The sequence below is a fragment of the Stigmatopora argus genome, chromosome 20 (assembly GCF_051989625.1).
Source record: "Stigmatopora argus isolate UIUO_Sarg chromosome 20, RoL_Sarg_1.0, whole genome shotgun sequence".
Classification (NCBI taxonomy): Eukaryota; Metazoa; Chordata; class Actinopteri; order Syngnathiformes; family Syngnathidae; genus Stigmatopora; species Stigmatopora argus.
Window position 1 is genome coordinate 6,186,733 of NC_135406.1, and position 20,888 is coordinate 6,207,620.

A 20,888-nucleotide genomic window follows, 5' to 3' on the forward strand; every position below is an offset into this window, starting at 1 on the left:
ATTTTTCATAGGTGTTAGCATTTTGCTGGCTGGGACATGTCATTGCTTTCACAAACTATGATTGGCTAGTAGGCGGGCCAAAGCAGTACCCGAGGCAGCCGAGATCGCAAACTCCACCCACAATGGCCGACAGAAGCAAAAACAAATGGATTCGGTTTGCTCACAAAGCCATTTACCAGACGGACTTTTCCAGAAAAAAAATGGACATCATTAAGAAAGGGCGGTCAACTACGAAGCTAGCAAGCCTGTTACAGCCGGGAAAATGGTGTGTGGGGCACTTTCAGCGTGCTAACTCAGCTCCACAAGCAAATAGTATATTGTTGTTTTGATTTAAAGCTTTTTTCAAAACGGACTATGCCGGAAATATGACAGGACAGGCTCCACTTTCATCATTAGCTTCGATGGCGATAGGAAAGAAGGATGGATATTGTGTAAAAAGGATTTTTGGTGAGTAAAATATGGCTGTATTCCTAAATAATATTTCAATTGTGGGCCAAGTTCTGATATCTGAAAAGCTCCAGTGTTTGTATTTAAGCTGTAGTGTTTGTATTTAATCACAAAATGCTGCTAGGAAGTGGATTTTAGCCCAGTTTAATTTTTGGCGTTTCACCATTGACGTCCATCGCTGTCTTTTCCCAGGAAAAATCACCCCCCTGGCCTGGTTGTAATGTCTCAAAAGCTCCAGTATTTGTATTCAATCAATAAATGATGCTAGGAAGTGGATTTTACCTAATTTTAGTGCATTTTTTGTCATTTCACGTATGGACGTATCGACGTTCATCGGTCTTTTTACCGGGGAAATGATACTCCGGGCCCGGTTCTGATGTCTAAAAAGCTCAAGTATTTGTATTTAATCAATAAATGCTGTTTTCGGCTGGATTTTACCCCATTTTCGGGCAATGTTTGCCGGTACGCCATTGACGTTCATCGCTGTCTTTTCCTGGGAAAATCACCCCCTGGCCTGGTTTTAATGTCTGAAAAGCTCCAGTATTTGTATTTAATCATGAAATGCTGCTAGGAAGTGGATTTTACCCCATTTTTGTGCATTAATTTATTGATTATTTTTTATGTGTCGCAGCTGTAGCTGCAGTAGAGGTTTTATAGCCATAAAATAGTTTTTGAGGGTTGGATTGATACGTTGAAGGCGCTACCAGAAAATACACCGCCCGCCACTGTGTTTTGGTATACATTTCTGCAATATTGAGTACTTACTTATGAGTACTAAGTGTCTTTCTCAAACTGATGAATTTATTGAATGCATATTGGCAGATTTACAAATAACACCTAGATAACTAATAACACACAAAAACGAAAATTAGCTTTAAAAAAATAGACAATTTGTGAAATAAAAGAAATACACAAAAATTTACAAAACACCTCGTTGGCTGAGTACCAAGAGGAATTAGCCTGGGTTTTATTATTTATTTCTCTTTATATTACTTTAGCTTGCAACTTTCTGGCTGAGCTTGTCTCGTGCTGCCTTTCTCTTACCGAGAGCGCTTCTTCTGCTGCAATTATCTTCCCATTTAGCAAACGTACGCTCGCTCTAGCGCCACTGCACCCACTACAGGAGGTATGTTGAAACTGACATTAAAATACACAAAAAAATACAGTGAAACTAAAATAAGGCAGTTACATATCAATTGCCAGATAAGTTTAGTTACATGCCAATCAAATCCGTTTGGATAAATATAAAAGTGTAATAGAACTACAAAATGAACCCTAAGTCAGTTCTGGTGAAGTTGTTAACTGCGCAAGGAAAAGGAGTTCTCCCTTTGTGGATTCTCGTGTGCCTTTTTAAATGTTCCTTTCGAGAAAAGGCTTGACCACAAACTGAGCACGAAAATGTTTTTTTGCCAGTGTGGGGGCTTGTGTGACTAATTAAGCTTTTCTTCCATGTGAATGTCTGACCACAAATTAAGCACGAAAATGGTTTTTCACCAGTGTGGGTTCTTGTGTGGAGTTTGAACTTGTGCTTGAGAGAGAAAGATTTACCACAAATCGAGCACGAAAACGGTTTTTCACCAGTGTGGGTCCTTGCGTGGATAATTAAGTCCTGCTTTCGAAAGAAAGCGAGACCACAAATTGAGCAGGAAAATTGTTTTCCACCAGTGTGGGTTCTTGTGTGGCTTTATAAGTTTGCTTTCTGTGTGAATGTTTTACCACAAACGGAGCACAAAAACGGTTTCTGCCCAATGTGGGTTGCCATATGTCTTTTCAAAGTAAACATTTTACCAAAGGTTTTCCCACACTGAGAACATTTGCAGAGTTTGCCGCCACTGGGATTTTTCTTAAGACCTTCATCGTCATCATTATAATAAAGCAAGTCGTCACTATCTGATGGAGGAGCAATAAAAGCTTCTTCTTGCCATCCTTTTGTTGAGTCGCTGCCGTGCAGAGGCTCCGCCCCTCTGCCGGCCACGCCTAGATCAACTTCACTGTTGAAACGCTCAGCAGTTGACCAAGTGACATCTTGCTGCTCCTCTGTTTTGATTGAAAGTTGCTCTTCTCTCTTTTGCTCTTTAATTTGGGGCCATGTTAAAGTGTTTGCAGGCTCCGCCCCTCCGCTGGCCACGCCAAGATCATCTTCTCTCTTCAAGGACGCACCAGTTGACCAGGTGACATCTTCTTCCTCCTTTTTTATTTTAAGTTGCTCTTCTCTGTCTGTCTTGGGGGAACTCTGGCTCCTCCTCTTCGATTTGAGGGGGCTCAACATCCTCTTTGGCACCAGAAAACTCTGACACCTTCCCATCAGGACCAAGATATTTTCTGAAACCTGCAAAGACCCCAAGATAAATTATATATTTTATAAACTGTCTATTATTCTATCTAGAGGTTCTTTATGTTAGACTGGTAATTAAGTCTTATACTTATATTTGCAGTGGTTAGGCTGGACTAATATGCTGGTCGCTACAGTAACGAAGCTAAACAGAAGAGGATGCCATTCATTCGTGATGTTGTCAACATAGCACTACTGTAGTATTCTCATCAATAGCCAAAGGGGTTTAAACGTTTTTTTAAAGTGTATTTCACTAAAAAAAGGACTATTGGTCAGTAAAGTAACCTCACAGGCCCTTGAAGTTTTTCAAAATCTTTTTTGAGCCTCTTCTTTGCAGATATTCGCTTGTATTTTTGAGATTTTAATTTATTTGGAATCCTTTTAGAAAAGGGTGAAGCATCAAATATAAATTTTAATCATTTTTAATTAAAAAGGAAAAATGACAGCTATTCTTTTTTTGTTGACATTAAAAAAAATGGAAAAGGAGCCAACTTTCAGTTTTATCGATTTATTTTTCTAAATCAATAATTTTGAAATATATATATATATCCTTTTTATGATTTCATATTTTTATATGCATTACAGTATGAAAATGGGAAATAGTTGTTATGATTTATACTTTTCCCATGATTTATTCTGCATGATTTTGTTTGTACTGTTTTATTGTCTTAAAATCAAGCTTTGTACCTTCTGTCGACCTGAGAATTTTTAAATAAATCAATTGCAGCGCACAAAAAAAGCCGTTTTATAACACATTGAGAGAATATATAAATATAAAAAGTGAACCCACCTTCGAGTCTGTGAAGAACAACTTTTGCATGCCTTATTTTGCAAACAATCGAGTGTTCCTCGTGGAACACTCCCACTCGGGAATTCTGATGGAGGCACCTTTGATAGATGCTAGCAGGCTAAACTAAAGTAGGCCGCAAAGCTTCAACAAGGCTTTAGACGCCTTAAAGATGATGTTGACTGAAACTTAAGACGGAAGAGTAGTTAAGCAAGACACATCGGCCACGCGTGGGTTTAGTTAAGTGGTGGAAATTGAGGAAAAACTCGGCGCGCTACGGTCACGACAAGATTGTGACTGGGGACGGAACGTTGACTTTTGGGGTTGCGCATGCGCGGAACATTGCGTCACTTCTGCAACTCGAGCGTCACTTCTTTCGGTGGCATTAGGTTTATTAAAAACAAGAGAGTCGAACATAGGAAATAATTATTCTTCAAATGATCTGACATATGGTTTGAATAAAAATATTTTCGTAGGTTTGAATTTACGACATAAGTCACCATGAAGAAGGTTGCGGCTCAAAAGGAGGCGACGCAATACGCGCAAGCGCAGAACAAATCGACAAATCAAGGAACCATTGCTGTTTTGCCAAATTTAATCACGAGAGATGAAGTTCTTCAACGAAAATGTACCAACTCCCACGAATCATTCCCTTATTTGCTTAAATGAATTGAATTTGTGACAACAAATAAATGGCTTAAAGTGCCTCCATCATATATCGGGGTCCAAAGGAGGCGGGGCTACGGTCCAGATGGAGATCAAAGCGAGTGGCGTCACCAGGAGCTCTTTGCTCTTTGATGTCACCTATCAAAGCGCGTGGCTCTTTGCTCTTTGATGTCAACTGCGCAAATATGCAGCATCCAGAGGATGGCATTCAGTCAGATGCTGCAGTTGGACGTCCTCGACTCATCTGGAGACACGAGACTCATTTGGACAAACTTTTGGAAACAATGAAAATCCTTCAAGGTAAGTTGGTTTCAACTTTGAGATAGTTTAGCCATTGACTGAGTGAAAGAGTCCTGCTCACATGTTGGCGTTTATTTACTTGTGATGTAAAAAAGTGACTGAAAAATATAAAATTTAGTGTGTTCAGATTGTAAAAGGAGGCCAGAAGCTTTTACTATACTTTAATTTGTGGCTTTTTCTGAGCTTTGTCTTTGTTTGGTCGGTCGTAGTCGTTATGCTTGGTGCCAAGTCATGGAGATGTTTTTATTTCATTTGCAACATTTTGTGATGGATAATATTGGTGTTTGCAGCCAGCTCATTTTAGACATCTTTAAAAAACAGCAATTTTGACCTAATTGCACTTTTGCTTCCTATTTAACCAATTGATATTCATCATTTAGTTTTGTTAAGTCGAAAACAACATTTGGGATATCGTAATGTGCCAAACCCTCAGCCATTAATTGCCTAAATTCCAATTTATTAACTTAAACAGTGAACGCATTCAGCTCAATATTAAATTCATCATCGTGTACGGGTAAATTGGTCATGCAGGGGGGCTTTTTATCATGCTGTCTTTGCTGTCGTGCTAATTATGTTTTACGTTTTTATACCTTTGTTGTCCCGGCTGGGTTGGCTGTTTGCCCCCGCCTCCACCCTCACTTTCACTATTGATGGGCCGTTTGCTTTTGTATTCCCTTCAAAATATTCCGACAATGATGCACACAAATGTCCTCACAATAGGATAACGCACTTCCACTTGCCAACGAGAAGTAGTCTTGAATTAGCGATCGCTCTGTTAACGGGAGCTAACAGGCTAAGGGGGGGGAAAAACACTGAAAAAACGCTCAGTGCTCGCAGAGACGTTACAAAGACGTATAGTTGCGACCAGAGATATTACACGAGGAGTTGCGGGTGAGAGAGCCAGTGCCCCTGATGTTATTATGAGCAGCCAACGAGAAGTAATATACTATACTGCACGTATTAGCGATCGCTCCGGCATTAGCCGGAATCCGGCATCTCATTAATCCCCCAAATAATAATAGACCTGCTACTGAATAAAAGATAATGTTTTTTTAATGCCTCCCCTTTGGCGAAAGCATTTTAACTAAATTAAAATCTAAAACATAAAAGAGAATGTTTACAATGAAAAGGCTCCAAAAAAGATTTGACTAATTTTAAGTGAAGAAACTTTTCTGACCAATAGTGCCATACTTTGAAAAATGCACCTATAAACGGTTTTCAACTCATGTTGCTGTTGACTAGAAAACTACAGTAGTAAGTACTGCATTGTGACGAAATGAATGTATGGCGCCCTTTTCCGTTTGGTTTCATTTCTGTGAGAAATTCATTCATTTATAATTGGAAAATGGTTAATCATTTATCTTTGTGTCTTTGCAGGTTTCAGAAATGATCTTGGTGCTGATGGGCATGAGTCTGTTGACCTTGAAGGGGAAGTTGAGCTCCCCCAAATCAAAGAGGAGGAGCCAGAGTTCCCTCAACAACAAATGGGAGACGAGCAACGTCCAATCAAAAGGGAGGAAGATCATTTCTCCTGGTCACTTGGTGAGTTCGTGAAGAGGGAAGATGTTCTGGGCGTGGCCAGTGGAGGGGCGGAATCTGCAAACACAGGAACATGGCCCCTAATTAAAGAGAAGGAGCCAGAGTTCCCTCAACAGTGCAAAAGAGAAGAGCAACCTACAATCAAAAACGAGGAATGTGTCAAATGGGGAACTGGTGAGCCTTTCAAGAGTGAAGATGATCTGGGCGCGGCCAACATAGGGGCGGAGCTTCTGAGCGGCAGCTCAACAGAAGGATGGCGAGCAGAAAATTTAATTGCTCCTTTATCAGATGGCAACGACTTGCTTTTTGACGATGATGATGTTGAAGATGTTAAGAAAAATCCCAGTGGTGACAAACTTTGCAAATGCTTTCAGTGTGGGAAAACTTTTGGGAAAAAGTCTTCTTTGAAAACACATATGAGGAGCCACACTGGGGAGAAACCCTTATCATGTACAGTTTGTGGTAAAACATTTACACAGAAGGGACACTTAATTAGTCATGCAAGAACCCACACTGGTGAAAAACCATTTTCGTGTTCAGTTTGCGGTAAAGCCTTTTCTCTAAAGCACCACTTAGAAGACCACACAAGAACCCACACTGGCGAAAAACCATTTTCCTGCTCAGTTTGCGGTAAAGCCTTTTCTCACAATGAATCCTTAAAAATCCACATAAGAACCCACACTGGTGAAAAACCATTTTCGTGTTCAGTTTGCGGTAAAGCCTTTTCTCTCAATGAATCCTTAAAAATCCACATAAGAACCCACACTGGTGAAAAACCATTTTCGTGTTCAGTTTGTGGTCAAAGATTCACACGGAAGGGAGACTTAATTAGTCATGCAAGAACCCACACGGGTGAAAAACCATTTTCGTGTTCAGTTTGTGGTAAAACATTTAAACGGAAGGGAAGTGTAACAATACACACAAGAACCCACACGGGTGAAAAGCCATTTTCGTGTTCAGTTTGTGGTCAAAGATTCACACGGAAAGGAGACTTAATTAGTCATGCAAGAACACACACAGGTGAAAAACCATTTTCCTGTTCAGTTTGTGGTCAAACATTTACACAGAAGGGAAATTTAAAAACACACACAAGAACCCACAGTGGTGAAAAACCATTTTCGTGTTCAGTTTGTGGTCAAACATTTACAGAGAAGGGAAATTTAAAAACACACACAAGAACCCACACTGGTGAAAAACCATTTTCATGTTCAGTTTGTGGTAAAACATTTACAGAGAAGAGAAATTTAAAAATCCACATAAGAACCCACACTGGCAAAAAACCATTTTCCTGCTCAGTTTGTGGTCAAGCCTATTCTCGAAAGCAATATTTAAAAAAACACTTATTAACACACACTGAAGAACAATGTTTTCCTGCTCAGTCTGTGGCCACAGATTCGCTACAATAGCCCAATTAAAAAGCTACACAATTGAAAAACCTGAAAAGAAGACTTAACAACCCGCAGAGGAGAAAAGCCCTTTTTTTGCTCGATTTGTGGCAGGAATATCTTAAAAACACAATTACCCACACGTCAGAAACCTTTTTCCTCCTCAGCTTCTTGCCAGAGATTTTGTCGTAAGGATAGACTTAAAAGACGCAAATGTGTTGTAATAAGCAGTGGCCAATCACGGCTTTGCTTGCTTTTTCAAATTCTGTATGAAAGATCATTGTAATCGAAGTATAATTGTATTTTGCATTCTGAAATTCTTGTTTACACTTTTTAATCTGTAATTTAACGTGTCATCTTTTTGGTAGTTTCAATAAAGCTCTCTTTTTGGTGAAAAAAACTTTTTGGGTCTTTTTGTTGACAAAATCAGCCTTCCAAATTCAAAGGTAACAAAAAAGTGAAGCGTTATTTGCTCAGATTTAATGAATACATTAATTTGAACAATTTGACAAATTATGATATAAAAGATTGTTTTCTTTCTCGAGGTGTGAAAATACGGTAACTTCATGTCTGTAATTAACGGTAAATTGTTTTTATCTTTTTGATGTTGAAGGGGATTATTGGTAGATTTTTATTTTATGTGTAACTATTGGAAAAACATTGAGTAAGAAAGTTTTATAGGACAAACTACAAAGGGAATGTAATGTTAAATGTTTGCAAAACACTACTAGATTGGGGTATTATTCACATTATTGAATGAATTTGGAGTTCTTGATTAGCATGCATTTTATATGGCTTAATTGCTGTAAAGGGTACAGGCTTAATATATTAATCGTTGCCAACAGGGGAAGATGGTGGTTCAATTCTATTTAAAAATATACATTTATTTATTTGTTTCTGAATGTGAATGTAACTATTGCAGGGAACGAGTGCCCTTTTTTGTGTGCCAGGCAGGAGAGGTGGTTTTTAAACTCCTGTGAAGAATCCAGCTTGGTTTTCCTTTTGTATTTTTTTCCTTTTTTTTTTTTTTTAGGTTACACAGTCTTTCTATTGTTTTGGAATCAAGTCGACCTTCTTATGTTCACTTGTGGGAAGTAAGTGAAGTTTGTATATCGAGGAAACCAGTCCAGCTATTTAATACATTACAGTAATACCTCGACATACGAGTGCCCAGACATACGAGCAATTTGAGATACGAGTAAAATTTCGAGCAAATATATATCTTGAAATATGAGACAAATGTTGATATACGAGCATTCAGCGGACCCGAGACGGTGTTCATAAGAACATCATGGCCACTGTCTTTCCCATCGCAAGGCCCTCGTGTAATGTCTCTACGAGCACTGGGTGGAGCGTTGCATTTTTTCAGTGTTTTTTTTCCGTTAGTGCGAATGGCGGATCGATCACTAATACGAGAGGAGTATATACTACTTCTCATTGGCAAGTGGTCCTGCGTTATCCTATTGTGAGGACATTTGTGTGCATCGTTTTGGGAATATTTTGAAGGGAAGACAAAATCAAACAACAGTCGATATTGAATAAAAGTCAGTTTGGCGGGGCAAATAGAGCCAACCCAGGAGAAGAGAGGTATCAAATGTCAAACAAAATTAGAAATAAGTTTAGTGTTCGGTTCGATTAAACTTATTTTTGAGTGTGTCTGCAACGTAATCTAAGTTCATTTAAGTTTGTTTATGTTATGTTACGAGCGTGTTGCCGTGCAAAAAGTCTCTCCGTCTAATTTTAGTACTATTAAACACATTTTAGTACTATTAAACACATTTTAGTACTATTAAACACATTTTAGTACTATTAAACACATTTTAGTACTATTAAACACATTTTAGTACAATTAAACCACTAGTTACTTGTGACTTTGTTAAAAGATGTCGAATTAGAACAAATAAATGTTTTTAAATCCGATCTCCTGTTTTTGGTGTTTTTTCAGAGGCTTGGAACGAATTAATTTGTTTTTAATTCATTTCTATGGGAAACCTTGATTTAAGATACGAGTAAATCAACATACGCGCTCAGTCCCGGTAGGCATTATGCTCGTATCTCGAGGTACCACTGTATCCTCTTAAGAAAGCAGTAAACAAGCCATTTTTCCGCTAACATTGCCATTGCTAATTAAAGGAACTCTTTTTTTAATTGACCTATTGACCCTGCAATCCTTAAAGTTCCATGCATGTTTGTTTTCAAAAAGGACCCCAAAGAAAAGCTGGTGTCCCGCCTCCTCTTTTTTATGGCTTCTCCTACACGCATCTGTGATCTGGCCTGCTTGAGAAAACAGACACAGCTCTTTTGTTATTGAACTATTCTACATGTTAAATGTTACTTTCCTAGTAACGATAACTATTAGCTAATGTTCAAGTTTAAATTCAACATAGTTTCTTTTTTTTTTAATCGGCGCAGAACATCTCATCTTTGTCGTCACTACATTTTTCATTGGAATGGAAGTTTTTAAATGCAAAATGGATGACTTTGTGAATAGCAGAAGTCACTGTGGCTATGAAAGTCGCCGGCCGAGACCGAGTTGCTTGCGCTGGGGGTCCTTAAGACCTCCAGCAGCAGATGGGAATGGCCACATGCCTCAGTATATCTGTTTTGATTAGTACAATTGATTAGTTTTGAGAATCAGCTTGTGAGGACTCAACTGAGAAGAAGCAGAGTTGCGCAGCAGAAGCGTGCTGGGCCCATAACCCAGAGGTCAGTGGATTGAAACCATTCCCTGCTACTTCAAGTCTGTTCATTTTTTGAAGAAGCAAACAACCTCACTCCACTTTCTCATTGCCGTAGCTGCGAAAAACTGATCATGACAATTATTCATTCTGTAAAAGCTACCATTTCTCACTTCACATTCTTCATCAGGATGCCCACCGATCAAAAATCGGATCAGAATTTATGGGAAATCGGGGCCGATCGCGTCACGTCTCGTAGATTCTACGAGAACCTGTGGATGTCCTGCGCCACCGACTCCACCGGACTCACTCGCTTCCGCCACGCCGAAAACGCTCGAGTCTCGCTCACTGGCTCGCCTCCTCCGTCCAGGTTACGTCCAAGCGTCCCGCGCCCTCATGATCGCGCAGGCGGTGATGGGGGGCCTTCGGCCTGGTAGCGGCGCTGGTACGTTCTCAACATCACCCAGGACTTCTTCGACCCCTTCTACCAGGTAGGATGGTCCCGCCAGCGGGAAAGGGCGGGGAATGCACTGACGCCCACCCCCGTCCGGCGGCAGGTACGAGATCGGCGAGGGGCTGTAGATCGGCTGGTGCTCGGCTGTGGTGGCCGTCGTCGGGGGCGCCTGACTCACCTGCTCCTGCAAGACGGGCCCCTGGGAGAAATAGTGAGTGATCTCCAGGCCGTCCTTCCTTCTTTCCGCTCGCAGGACTCGATCGCCACGCCATCTGTCTTTCTATCGGCAGCCCCTTCCCCCACCAAAGCAGGGTGACGGTGCATTCGGGAGCGGCCCGGAGCCGAAGAGCGACCGCCATCACCCACGGCCGACACGCCTACGTGTGAACGGGAACCGGCGACCGATCGGCTCCATCTTTTTCGAGTCTGGTTGTCGTTTAGGTGCTCCACTTGTGCCCAGTGCTAGTTAGTATTTATGTCAGATGTTTCCGTGTGATGGAAATCTGTTGGTGTGATTCTTGATTTGTGTCTTTTTCTACCTTTTTCTTACAACCATGCACAATAAAGCAAATTGTTCAACACACATTTATGTTGGATGCATCCATTTTAATGTTATTAGCACGTTCAATGGCTTTCCTGACAGCGTTATTCAAGTTTTTGGGCACTTCCATTGTCTGACAGCGAGTCGACGCGGCGGTCGGACCGCATTAAAAGAGGCCCCAAACAAACGCCACTGAGCGGGATCAAACCACCTGTCTTGTGTTTTTCCTTCAAAGTGTCCCATTTCGACGACAGACCCCGACCTTTTCGCCGTGGATGGCCTACGGCGCGGGGAGGGACGGCCGATGCAGCTTGAAGCTGAACGGTCGCAAGTGTAAAAACGGCTAGTGGCGGATGGCGTCGTCCAGAATGTCCGCCTCGGCCTTGATGGACACCACGTGATGACCCGGAATCATGGCGAGGCCCAGAACTCGGGGTTCCGTCTGGGAGAAAGTGTCTGAAACGACAGAAAGTAGGAGAAAGCTGAACATTCTACACGAAGAACCTGCATGGGGCTCAGGATTGGGCTCCCAGTCCCACCTGCGGATTTGAGGAACTCCTGAGCCGAGCCCAGGATGACGTTACAGTCCCGGTCCGTGCAGAGGAAAAGGCCCACCAGGGTCCGGCCGTCGGTCATGCAGATCCTCATGTTCTTGTTCAGGAGGCCCTGGAGCTTCTGCCTGGCCAAGGACGACGTGTCGCCGTGGTCCTAAGTGTGTGTATGTACACACGCACACGCGCGCACACAAACACAACGTTGAAGGGACATCCAGTTAGACAACAATCGAGTAAGTAACAAGTTTGAATTCAAATGCAATTTGCCCACCCTCCCCATCCAAGAAATCCGCCATATCCTTCTTCCCAAACCAGTAAAACCAGTCGACAAACACAACGAAGCCATGCGGGCTTGTTGCTGGTCTCGGGTTCTGCCAATCTGAGCACTAACGAGTTAGCTTGAGTGCTGTTAAACGGCGACGGTGTCTCGCTTCACGGGATTCCGGGATTTTTCTTTTTTATATATATTGAAAACGCCCCGAAATAACTTGTATAAAAGAGAAAATGAACCTACACGAAGCAATGGTCTGTTCTCCTCGATTGTTGCCATTTGCGCATCTTCTTCCTTCTTCTTCCGTGTCTTCCAGCCGGAAGCATTTGGCAGACGGACGGACGGGCGCTTGCCGACCAGCGCCCCTCTGTGGTCACAGGACGCAAGGGTCAATACTTTCCAAGGGGGTTTCGGCAAAACTCAACGAATGCTTGGATTGTGGGTTGGACTTCCTGCCGAGAGAGAGCACGATGGACTCTTTCACTACCACTGACGGCGACAGTCGTCCAATCGTGTGGCTCTTTTTATCCTTCTGCCGTGAACGAGTAGACGACGTCCGGAAATTGATATAATTATCAAAAATTAAAAATCCCTTATTTGTGTATGACGTCCCCATTAAAACCATCACAAGTCCTGATTTTGTCAGCGTTTCGGAACAGGCACTTAAGAGGACAAAATTCCTTTTCCATAGATAGACTGTTAGCGGAATTGGTCGGTATTGGGACAACTGAGTAGCCTTTTTTCCTTTTTTAATCACACACACAAACACCCCAAAAATATGAATGACTCATTTGTATTAAGTTTCAGCATTTTTTGTGTGTTTTTAAACAAGATTGATGTTTTATTGAAATGGAGTAACCACAATAAACTTACTTAAAACGGAATTATCAAATTAAATTGAGTTCATTTTGGTTACTCCATTTAAATAAGGCATTAATCTTGTTTAAATGCAATACATACGTAATTCAAGTGAGCCCTTTAAATTGTTTAAATGTTTGTATATGTGATTGAGAAAGAAAAAACGTTCCGCGATTGTTGCAATACCAAAAGTGTCCGTCAGAGTGAAGTCTCCCCATGTAAATGCCATTTTGTTCTGTTAAGTCAGGGGTCACCAAACTACGGCCCGCGGGCCGGATACGGCCCGCCGGCACATTTGGACCGGCCCTCTGAACAATACCAGAGACGCTATCGGAATTTTTTTTTTTTTTTTTTTTTTTGAATTTTTTTTTTTTGGGGGGGGGGGGGGATGCGGCCCGCTGGCACATTTGGACCGGCCCTCTGAACAATACCAGAGACGCTATCGGATTTTTTTTCCTATTTGGCCTTGAAGACTGGGACATTTTAATCTTGTGTTTGGTTCATTGCACCCCTGCTGAGCCCACAAATCATCCCAGTAAAGCGGGGCTTCGCATTGCTTCTTTGGTGACACGCGCGGGGAGAGTGTTTCCCTTTGATGCATGCGGGCACGTCCACCGTTGCATGTACGAGCAGTGTTACCGAGACATCTGGACGATCGCAGGTGAGGGCGGAGCCCTGGGACCATCGCGGACTATTCAAGCATATTAAAACTGCAACCTGTTTGAGAACGGAATAATGGCGAAAAAGTTAGGTGAGAGAAAAATTGATTCAGAATGCAGGATATTTAACCTGGAGTGGACAAACGATTATTTTTTTGTTCAATGCAAAGAAAAGGCTGTTTGTCTCATTTGTCGGTGGCGGTATTCAAAGAATACAATCTTTGCCGACACTATGAATCCCGTCACAAAGACAAGTACGATAGATTGCAAGGCCAAATACGAGCAGACAAACTCTCAAAGCGAAAAAGTGGACTACTATCTCAGCAGAACCAGGCATCCGTTCGGGCCAGCTTTTGGGTTGCTAAATTGATAGCAAGCAGCGGTAAGCCTTTCACTGACGGAGAGTTTGTTAAGAAATGTATGGATACTGTCGCGGAGGAGGTGTGTCCCGAGAAGAAAGATGCATTTAATGCCGTAAGTCTGTCGGTGAGTACAATGACCAGACGCGTTGAAGAAATCGGGAGTAATGTATATGCCCAGCTGCAGCAGAAGACGAAATAATTTGACTTTTTTTCATTAGCACTGGATGAAAGCACGGACGTGCAAGAAACAGCGCAACTGCTCATTTTTATTCGTGGAGTTAGCGCAAACTTTGAGATTTGCGAGGATCTGGCAGCCCTCCAAAGTCTCAAAGGGACTACAACGGGAGAGGATATTTTTGACAAAGTGTGCCAAACCATGGAGAAGTTGGACCTGGACTGGTCAAAGCTAGCTAGCATCACGACTGACGGGGCTCCTAGCATGGTGGCCGAAACTTGCAGTCTAATAATGGGACGCATGAACCAGGAGTTGGAAAAAAGGGGTGTCACCGCCCCGCTACGAGTCCACTGCCAAATTCACCACCAAGCACTGTGTTGCAAAATGTTGACGTGGGATTCTGTAATGACGGTTGTGGTGTCGTGCATAAACTTCAGAGCAAAGGGAGAAGATTGTGCATGGCACAACAGAAAGTTAATGTTCCATGGCTTTTTCTGTTACAAACTGACACCGGCCCCCCATCAGAGAAGGGAAAAGTTATGTGGCCCTCACAAGAAAAAGTTTGGGGACCCCTGCTGTACACAATATTTAAGACACTGTCAATCAAAAGTTATCGGAGAAGCACATTTTAAGAAATTATATCAGAAAAATAGCAATTTCTCAAAGGTGTCTTAAACCCAAAAGGAAAAGTTTGTTTTTTCTTTTATTTACATTATTCGCTTAATCCGGACCAACCACTAGATTTAAATTATGTCTTGATTTTCCCATTTTTAACGAATATTTGCAATTTTTCCCTCCAATTTTGTTCTTTTGTGTTTTAGTTCAATAAGTATTTTGTAAAATGTAAAAATAACTATATAGAAATATTTTCAACAAATGATTATTCCCTTATTGAAAATAAAAGCTCAAATAAACATTGTTTTAGACCTATGAAAAATATTTAAGGCTTTATATCCAGTTCTTTAAATCCGATTTAATCTCTCTCTCTCTCGCTCTCTTGCTCTCTCCCGCTCCCTCCCTCCCTACGTCCCTAAAATCCCTCCCTCCCTCCCTCCCTCCCTCCCTCCCTCCCAATCCCTCCCTCCCTCCCAATCCCTCCCTCCCTCCCTCCCTCCCTCCCTCCCTCCCTTGTAGATCATCCGTCTGGCCTGGAACTTGTTGTCCTGTTCAGTCCATAGTTATGAAGACAATTGACTGGCCCCGACAGGAAGACTGGGGGAAAGTGCACTCGGTCCAAACAGTATGGCACAATTTAAATTATAGCTTCATTAACTATTAATTCCAAATGAACAAAGAACTGAATGACAAGCCTTGCATTTTACATTTTTTATAGATCTAAAACTATGTTTATTTTAGCTTTTTTTCTTACAGAGGGAAGATGTCTTTTAATCATTTAATTTCAAAAGGAAACGAAATATGTTTTTATGTTCAAAATTAAAGTGGAAAACAGAAAACATTTTTATATAGTTATTTTTACATTTTACTAAATACTCATCAACTAAAACACAAAAAGAAAAAATAAGGATGAAAAAAATGCAAATATTCGTTAAAAATGGGAAAATCAAGAAATATAATTTACATCTAGTGGTTGGTCCAGATTGAGGGAATAATGTTAATAAAAGAAAAAACAAACTTTTCCTTTTGGGTTTAAGACACCTTTGAGAAATTGCAAATTTTCTCATATAATTTCTGCGCTTCTTCGATAACTTGTGATTGACAGTGTCTTAATTATTGTGTATAATGTCCACGAATACTGAAATTAAAATTAAACAAATTTTCTCCTGACCACAAGAGAGCGTTACCTAAATAAGAGACTGATTCCTGCGAGTTCAAACCGTTTCATTGAAGAACTACTTCTCCCGTGATGCCAATCGGCCAAACAGCAACAGCTCCATTATCAAGGACGATTTTTCTCTGCGCATGCGCGTTTTGCGAAGCCTCCTTTTGAGACGCAATCTTCAAGTTATTTATGTTTAATTTAATTTTCAATTTAATTAAAACCTGCGCAAACAATTACTGCTCAAACCACACGTCAGAACATTTGAAGATTAATTATTTCCTATTTCCGACTCTCTTACATTTATAAATCGGAGGAAGTGACGCTGACACCGCGCATGCGCAGTTTTCGCCACCTAGCTTAACCTATGGGTCCCCGACGTGTCTAGCATAAGCTACTTTATGACCTTAAATATCAGCCAAAATCCTTTTCAAGACCTCGTTGAAGCTTTGCGGCCTACTTTAGCTCAGCCTGTTAGCATATATCAAAGGATCAACTCTTCAAGTCGTCGAAGAACTTTGAAGCTTTGCGCCCTCTTTAACTTAGCCTAGCTAGCAGCTATCAATGGCGTCTCCATCAGAATTTACGTGTGGGAAAAGAGCAGCAAAGTTCCACGAGGAAAACTCGACATTTTGCAAAATAATCCATGCAAAAGTTGTCCTTCACAGAATAGAAGGTGGGTCCATTTTTATATCTATATATTCCCTTCATCATTAAGGCTTAATGGTAATTGTAGAAGTGCTTTTTTGTGCGCTGCAATTGCATATTCAAGTACAGTAATCCCTCAGCATTTCACTACATCGCAGATTTTTCTGGGGAAAATGTTTATTTTTTAAATAATTTTTTCAAGCGGAAGCAACTCCCATGTCTTCCGCTTGCTACTAGGACTCAGCACTGGAGATTTTTTTAAAATTATACATTCATAAAAATGTGAAAACCGGCCCAGAGGAGCGAGTGGTTAGCGCATCGGCCTCACAGCTCTCAGGTCCTAGGTTCAAATCCAGGTCAAGTCCACCTGTGTGGCGTTTGCATGTTCTTCCCAGGCCTGTGTGGGTTTCCTCCAGATACTCCGGTTTTCCTCCCACACTCCAAAGACTTGCATAGTAAGGCTTTTTTTAATAATAAAAAAGACCATGTATAGCAGGGGTCCCCAAACTTTTTCCTGTGAGGGCCACATAACTTTTCCCTTCTCCGATGGGGGGCCGGTGTCAGTTTGTAACAGAAAAAGTGTGACGATCGATCGTAGGGGAGCTTACATTTTTTATTGTTTTCCAGAAAGCCACACATAACCAAATAACCCTTTCCAGGTTATTTACAGAAAAAAAGTCAGGAAACAAATAATAACACTATTAATGAAATAAATAATAACTAAATAACCCTCTCTGAGTTCTTCACAGAAAAAACAGGAAATAACACTATTTATGAAATAAATAATAACTAAATAACTCTCTCTGGGTTCTTCATAGAAAAAAAAAAGCCATGGAACATTAACTTTCTGTTGTGCCATACACAATCTTCTCCCTTTGCTCTGAAGTTTATGCACGACACCACAACCGTCATTACAGAATCCCACGTCAACATTTTGCGGCACAGAGCTTGCTGGTGAATTCGGCAGTGGACTCGTAGCGGGGCGGTGAGACCCCTTTTTTCCAACTCCTGGTTCATGCGTCCCATTATTAGACCGCAAGTTTCGGCCACCATGCTAGGAGCCCCGTCAGTCGTGATGCTAGCTAGCTTTGACCAGTCCAGGTCCAACTTCTCCATGGTTTGGCACACTTTGTCAAAAATATCCTCTCCCGTTGTAGTCCCTTTGAGACTTTGGAGGGCTGCCAGATCCTCGCAAATCTCAAAGTTTGCGCTAACTCCACGAATAAAAATGAGCAGTTGCGCTGTGTCTTGCACGTCCGTGCTTTCATCCAGTGCTAATGAAAAAAAGTCAAATTATTTCGTCTTCTGCTGCAGCTGGGCATATACATTACTCCCGATTTATTCAACATGTCTGGTCATTGTACTCACCGACAGACTTACGGCATTAAATGCATCTTTCTTCTCGGGACAGACTTCCTCCACGACAACAGCCATACATTTCTTAAAAAACTCTCCGTCAGTGAAAGGCTTACCGTTGCTTGCTATCAGTTTAGCAACCCGAAAGCTGGCCCAAACGGATGCCTGGTTCAGCTGAGCTTGACGTAGAAATGTAGTCTGCTGAGATAATAGTCCAACTTTTAGCTTTGAGAGTTTGTCTGCTCGTATTTGGCCTTGCACACTATCGTACTTGTCTTTGTGACGGGATTCATAGTGCCGGCGAAGATTGTATTCTTTGAATACTGCCACCGTCTCTTGACAGATGAGACAAACAGCCTTTTCTTTGCATTGAAAAAAATAATAATCGTTTGTCCACTGCAGGTTAAATACCCTGCATTCTGAATCAATTTTTCTCTTAACTCACCTTTTCGCCATTATTCCGTTCTCAAACAAGTTCAGGTTGCACAGTTTTTTTATGCTTGAATAGCATCGCAATAGCGATGGCCCCAGGGCTCCGCCCTCACCTGCGATCGTCCAGATGTCTCGCTAACACTCTGCTCGCGCATGCAACGGTGGAAGTGCCCCATGCATCAAAGGGAAACACTCTCCCCGCGCATGTCACCAAAGAAGCAATGCGAAGGCCCGCTTCACTGGGATGATTTGTGGACTCAGCAGGGGTGCAATGAACCAAACACAAGATTAAAACGTCCCAGTCTTCAAGGCCAAATAGGAAAAAAATCCGATAGCGTATCTGGTATTGTTCAGAGGGCCGGCCCAAATGTGCCGGCGGGCCGTATCCGGCCCGCGGGCCGTAGTTTGGTGACCCCTGATGTATAGTAAAGTATCAGTTTCTTTAAAAAATGACCATTTATAGAAAGGTTTTTTTTTTTTAATTACCTTTTTATTTTGTCGCGTGTGGGTTTTCTCCAGGTACTCCGGCTTCCTCCCACATTGTAAAGACATGGTAGGCTGATTCGACACTAAATTGCTCCTAGGTATGAGTGTGAGTGTGAATGGTTGTCTGTCTTGTTGTGCCCTGCGATTGGCTGGCCAACAATTCAGGGTGCCCCCCCCCCCTCCGCCTCTGGCCCAAAGTCAGCTGGGATAGGCTCCAGCACCAACACCAACCCCCCCCACCCCCCCCCCCCCCCCCCCGACTCTGATGAGGATAAAGCTGTTCAGAAAATGAGATGAGATTAAAGAATCCTTTGGGTTTAATAAAACAACACATTTTTATACATTGAAATGTGTTGGTGTGCTCTTAATTGTACTTTAATTTTAAAGGTGAACTCTGTTTTCCTCAAACTGTTGATTACAATGCGGGTCACCCGCGAGTGCTATAATTATTCCTTGTTAATTAAACATTTGCTGTGGCAGCCAGCATATTACCGGAAAACGTTGACATACGGGTGTCCCATTTTACGGGAAATTTGAGATACGAGCTAAATTCGGAGCCATTTTTTTCCTTGAGAAATGAAACAAATTGGAGATACGAGCTTATTTAGATGGTGGTCAAATATGTGTGGGTGTGTATAGTCATTTGAGTTGATTTCAGTTAAATTTCAAGTTAATGTCATGTTACGAGCCTAACCACCGCCAATATAAGTATAAGACTTTACATTCCCAGTCTAACCTAAAGGACTTCTCTTTGGATAGACAGATTATGAAACATATCATTTATTTTCGTGTCTTTGCAGGTTTCAGAGAATATCTTGGTCCTGATGGGAAAGAGTCTGTTGGCCTTAAAAAGGAACTTGAGCTCCCCCAAATCAAAGGGGAGGAGCCACAGTTCCCTCAACAACAAATGAGAGACGAGCGACTTCCAATCAAGAAGGAGGAAGATGATGTCACCTGGTCACTTGGTGAAAACCTGAAGAGGGAAGAGGATCTGGGCGTGGCCGACAGAGGGGCGGAGACTCCGAACGGCAGCTCAGCAGAAGGGCAAGCAGACAATTTAATTGCTCCGTTATCAGAAAGCGAAGACTTGCTTTATGACAATGAAGGTCTTAAGGACGGCAAACTCTGGAAATGCTCTCAGTGTGGAAAAACCTTTGTGAAAAAGTCTACTTTGAAAACTCACATGAGGAGCCACACTTGGGAGAAACCCTTATCATGTACAGTTTGTGGTAAAACATTTACACACAAGAGAAACTTAAATATTCATGCAAGAACACACATAGGTGACAAACCATTTTCGTGTTCACTTTGTGATCAAACATTCACACGGAAGGATCACTTAATTAGTCATGCAAGAACACACACAGGTGACAAACCATTTTCATGCTCAGTTTGTGGTAAAAGATTTACAGAGAAGGGAACCTTAATTATTCATGCAAGAACACACACTGGTGAAAAACCATTTTCGTGTTCAGTTTGTGGTAAACGATTTACAGAGAAGAGAACCTTAAAAGGGCACATAAGAACCCACACTGGTGAAAAACCATTTTCGTGTTCAGTTTGTGGTAAAACATTTACAAACAAGAACATCTTAACTATTCATGCAAGAACACACACGGGTGAAAAACCATTTTCGTGTTCAGTTTGTGGTAAAAGATTTACAGAGAAGGGGACCTTAAAAAGGCACACAAGAACCCACACTGGTGAAAAACCATTTTCGTGTTCAGTTTGTGGTAAAACATTTACAGAAAGGGGAACGTTAAAAGCCCACATAAGAACCCACACTGGTGAAAAACCATTTTCGTGTTCAGTTTGTGGTAAAACATTTACAAACAAGAACATCTTAACTATTCATGCAAGAACACACACGGGTGAAAAACCATTTTCGTGTTCAGTTTGTGGTAAAACATTTACAAACAAGAACATCTTAACTATTCATGCAAGAACACACACGGGTGAAAAACCATTTTCGTGTTCAGTTTGTGGTAAAAGATTTACAGAGAAGGGACACTTAAAAAGGCACACAAGAACCCACACTGGTGAAAAACCATTTTCGTGTTCAGTTTGTGGTCAAAGATTCACACGGAAGGTATTCTTAATTATTCATGCAAGAACACACACAGGTTAAAAGCCATTCTCGTGTGCAGTTTGTGGTAAAGCCTTTTCTCAAAAGCAAGATTT

The 20,888-nt window shown here is 41.5% G+C and overlaps 3 protein-coding genes and 2 long non-coding RNA genes across 6 annotated transcripts in view; 3 read left to right on the forward strand and 2 right to left on the reverse strand.

The window, feature by feature from the left end:
- Window positions 1–1,226: 1,226 nt before the first annotated feature.
- LOC144065958 (uncharacterized) lies at window positions 1,227–3,981 on the reverse strand. The gene is made up of 2 exons (XR_013297358.1): window positions 3,570–3,981; window positions 1,227–2,776 (listed from the first exon to the last, which is right to left on the reverse strand). It is a non-coding gene; the product is annotated as an uncharacterized LOC144065958 (long non-coding RNA).
- Window positions 3,982–6,272: 2,291 nt separating this feature from the next.
- LOC144065936 (uncharacterized) lies at window positions 6,273–7,850 on the forward strand. The gene has a single exon (XM_077589182.1). The coding sequence runs from the start codon at window positions 6,488–6,490 to the stop codon at window positions 7,475–7,477; it is 990 nt and encodes a 329-aa protein (XP_077445308.1). The 5' UTR covers window positions 6,273–6,487; the 3' UTR covers window positions 7,478–7,850.
- A 3,323-nt stretch (window positions 7,851–11,173) lies between these two features.
- On the reverse strand, window positions 11,174–12,703 carry LOC144065947 (N-alpha-acetyltransferase 38, NatC auxiliary subunit-like). Of its 2 annotated transcripts, none has more exons than XM_077589197.1 (3): window positions 12,198–12,703; window positions 11,669–11,837; window positions 11,174–11,585 (listed from the first exon to the last, which is right to left on the reverse strand). In XM_077589197.1, the coding sequence occupies exons 1-3, from the start codon at window positions 12,231–12,233 to the stop codon at window positions 11,473–11,475; spliced, it is 318 nt and encodes a 105-aa protein (XP_077445323.1). In that variant the 5' UTR covers window positions 12,234–12,703; the 3' UTR covers window positions 11,174–11,472. The 2 variants fall into 2 exon arrangements, with proteins under 2 accessions (XP_077445323.1, XP_077445322.1); XM_077589196.1 differs by lacking the exon at window positions 12,198–12,703 and adding an exon at window positions 11,955–12,188.
- A 5,599-nt stretch (window positions 12,704–18,302) lies between these two features.
- Window positions 18,303–20,888, forward strand: part of LOC144065962 (uncharacterized) — a 174,673-nt gene continuing 172,087 nt past the window's right edge. The window contains exon 1 of the long non-coding RNA XR_013297362.1: window positions 18,303–18,641. This is a non-coding gene — a long non-coding RNA (uncharacterized LOC144065962). The remainder of the gene's footprint in view (window positions 18,642–20,888) is intronic.
- The window catches only part of LOC144065937 (uncharacterized), a 1,470-nt gene continuing 459 nt past the window's right edge, over window positions 19,878–20,888 (forward strand). Inside the window, exon 1 of the mRNA XM_077589183.1 lies at window positions 19,878–20,888. This exon is cut by the window's right edge and continues 459 nt beyond it. Within this exon, the coding sequence (XP_077445309.1) occupies window positions 19,891–20,835 (945 nt within the window). The 5' untranslated portion in view covers window positions 19,878–19,890 and the 3' untranslated portion in view covers window positions 20,836–20,888.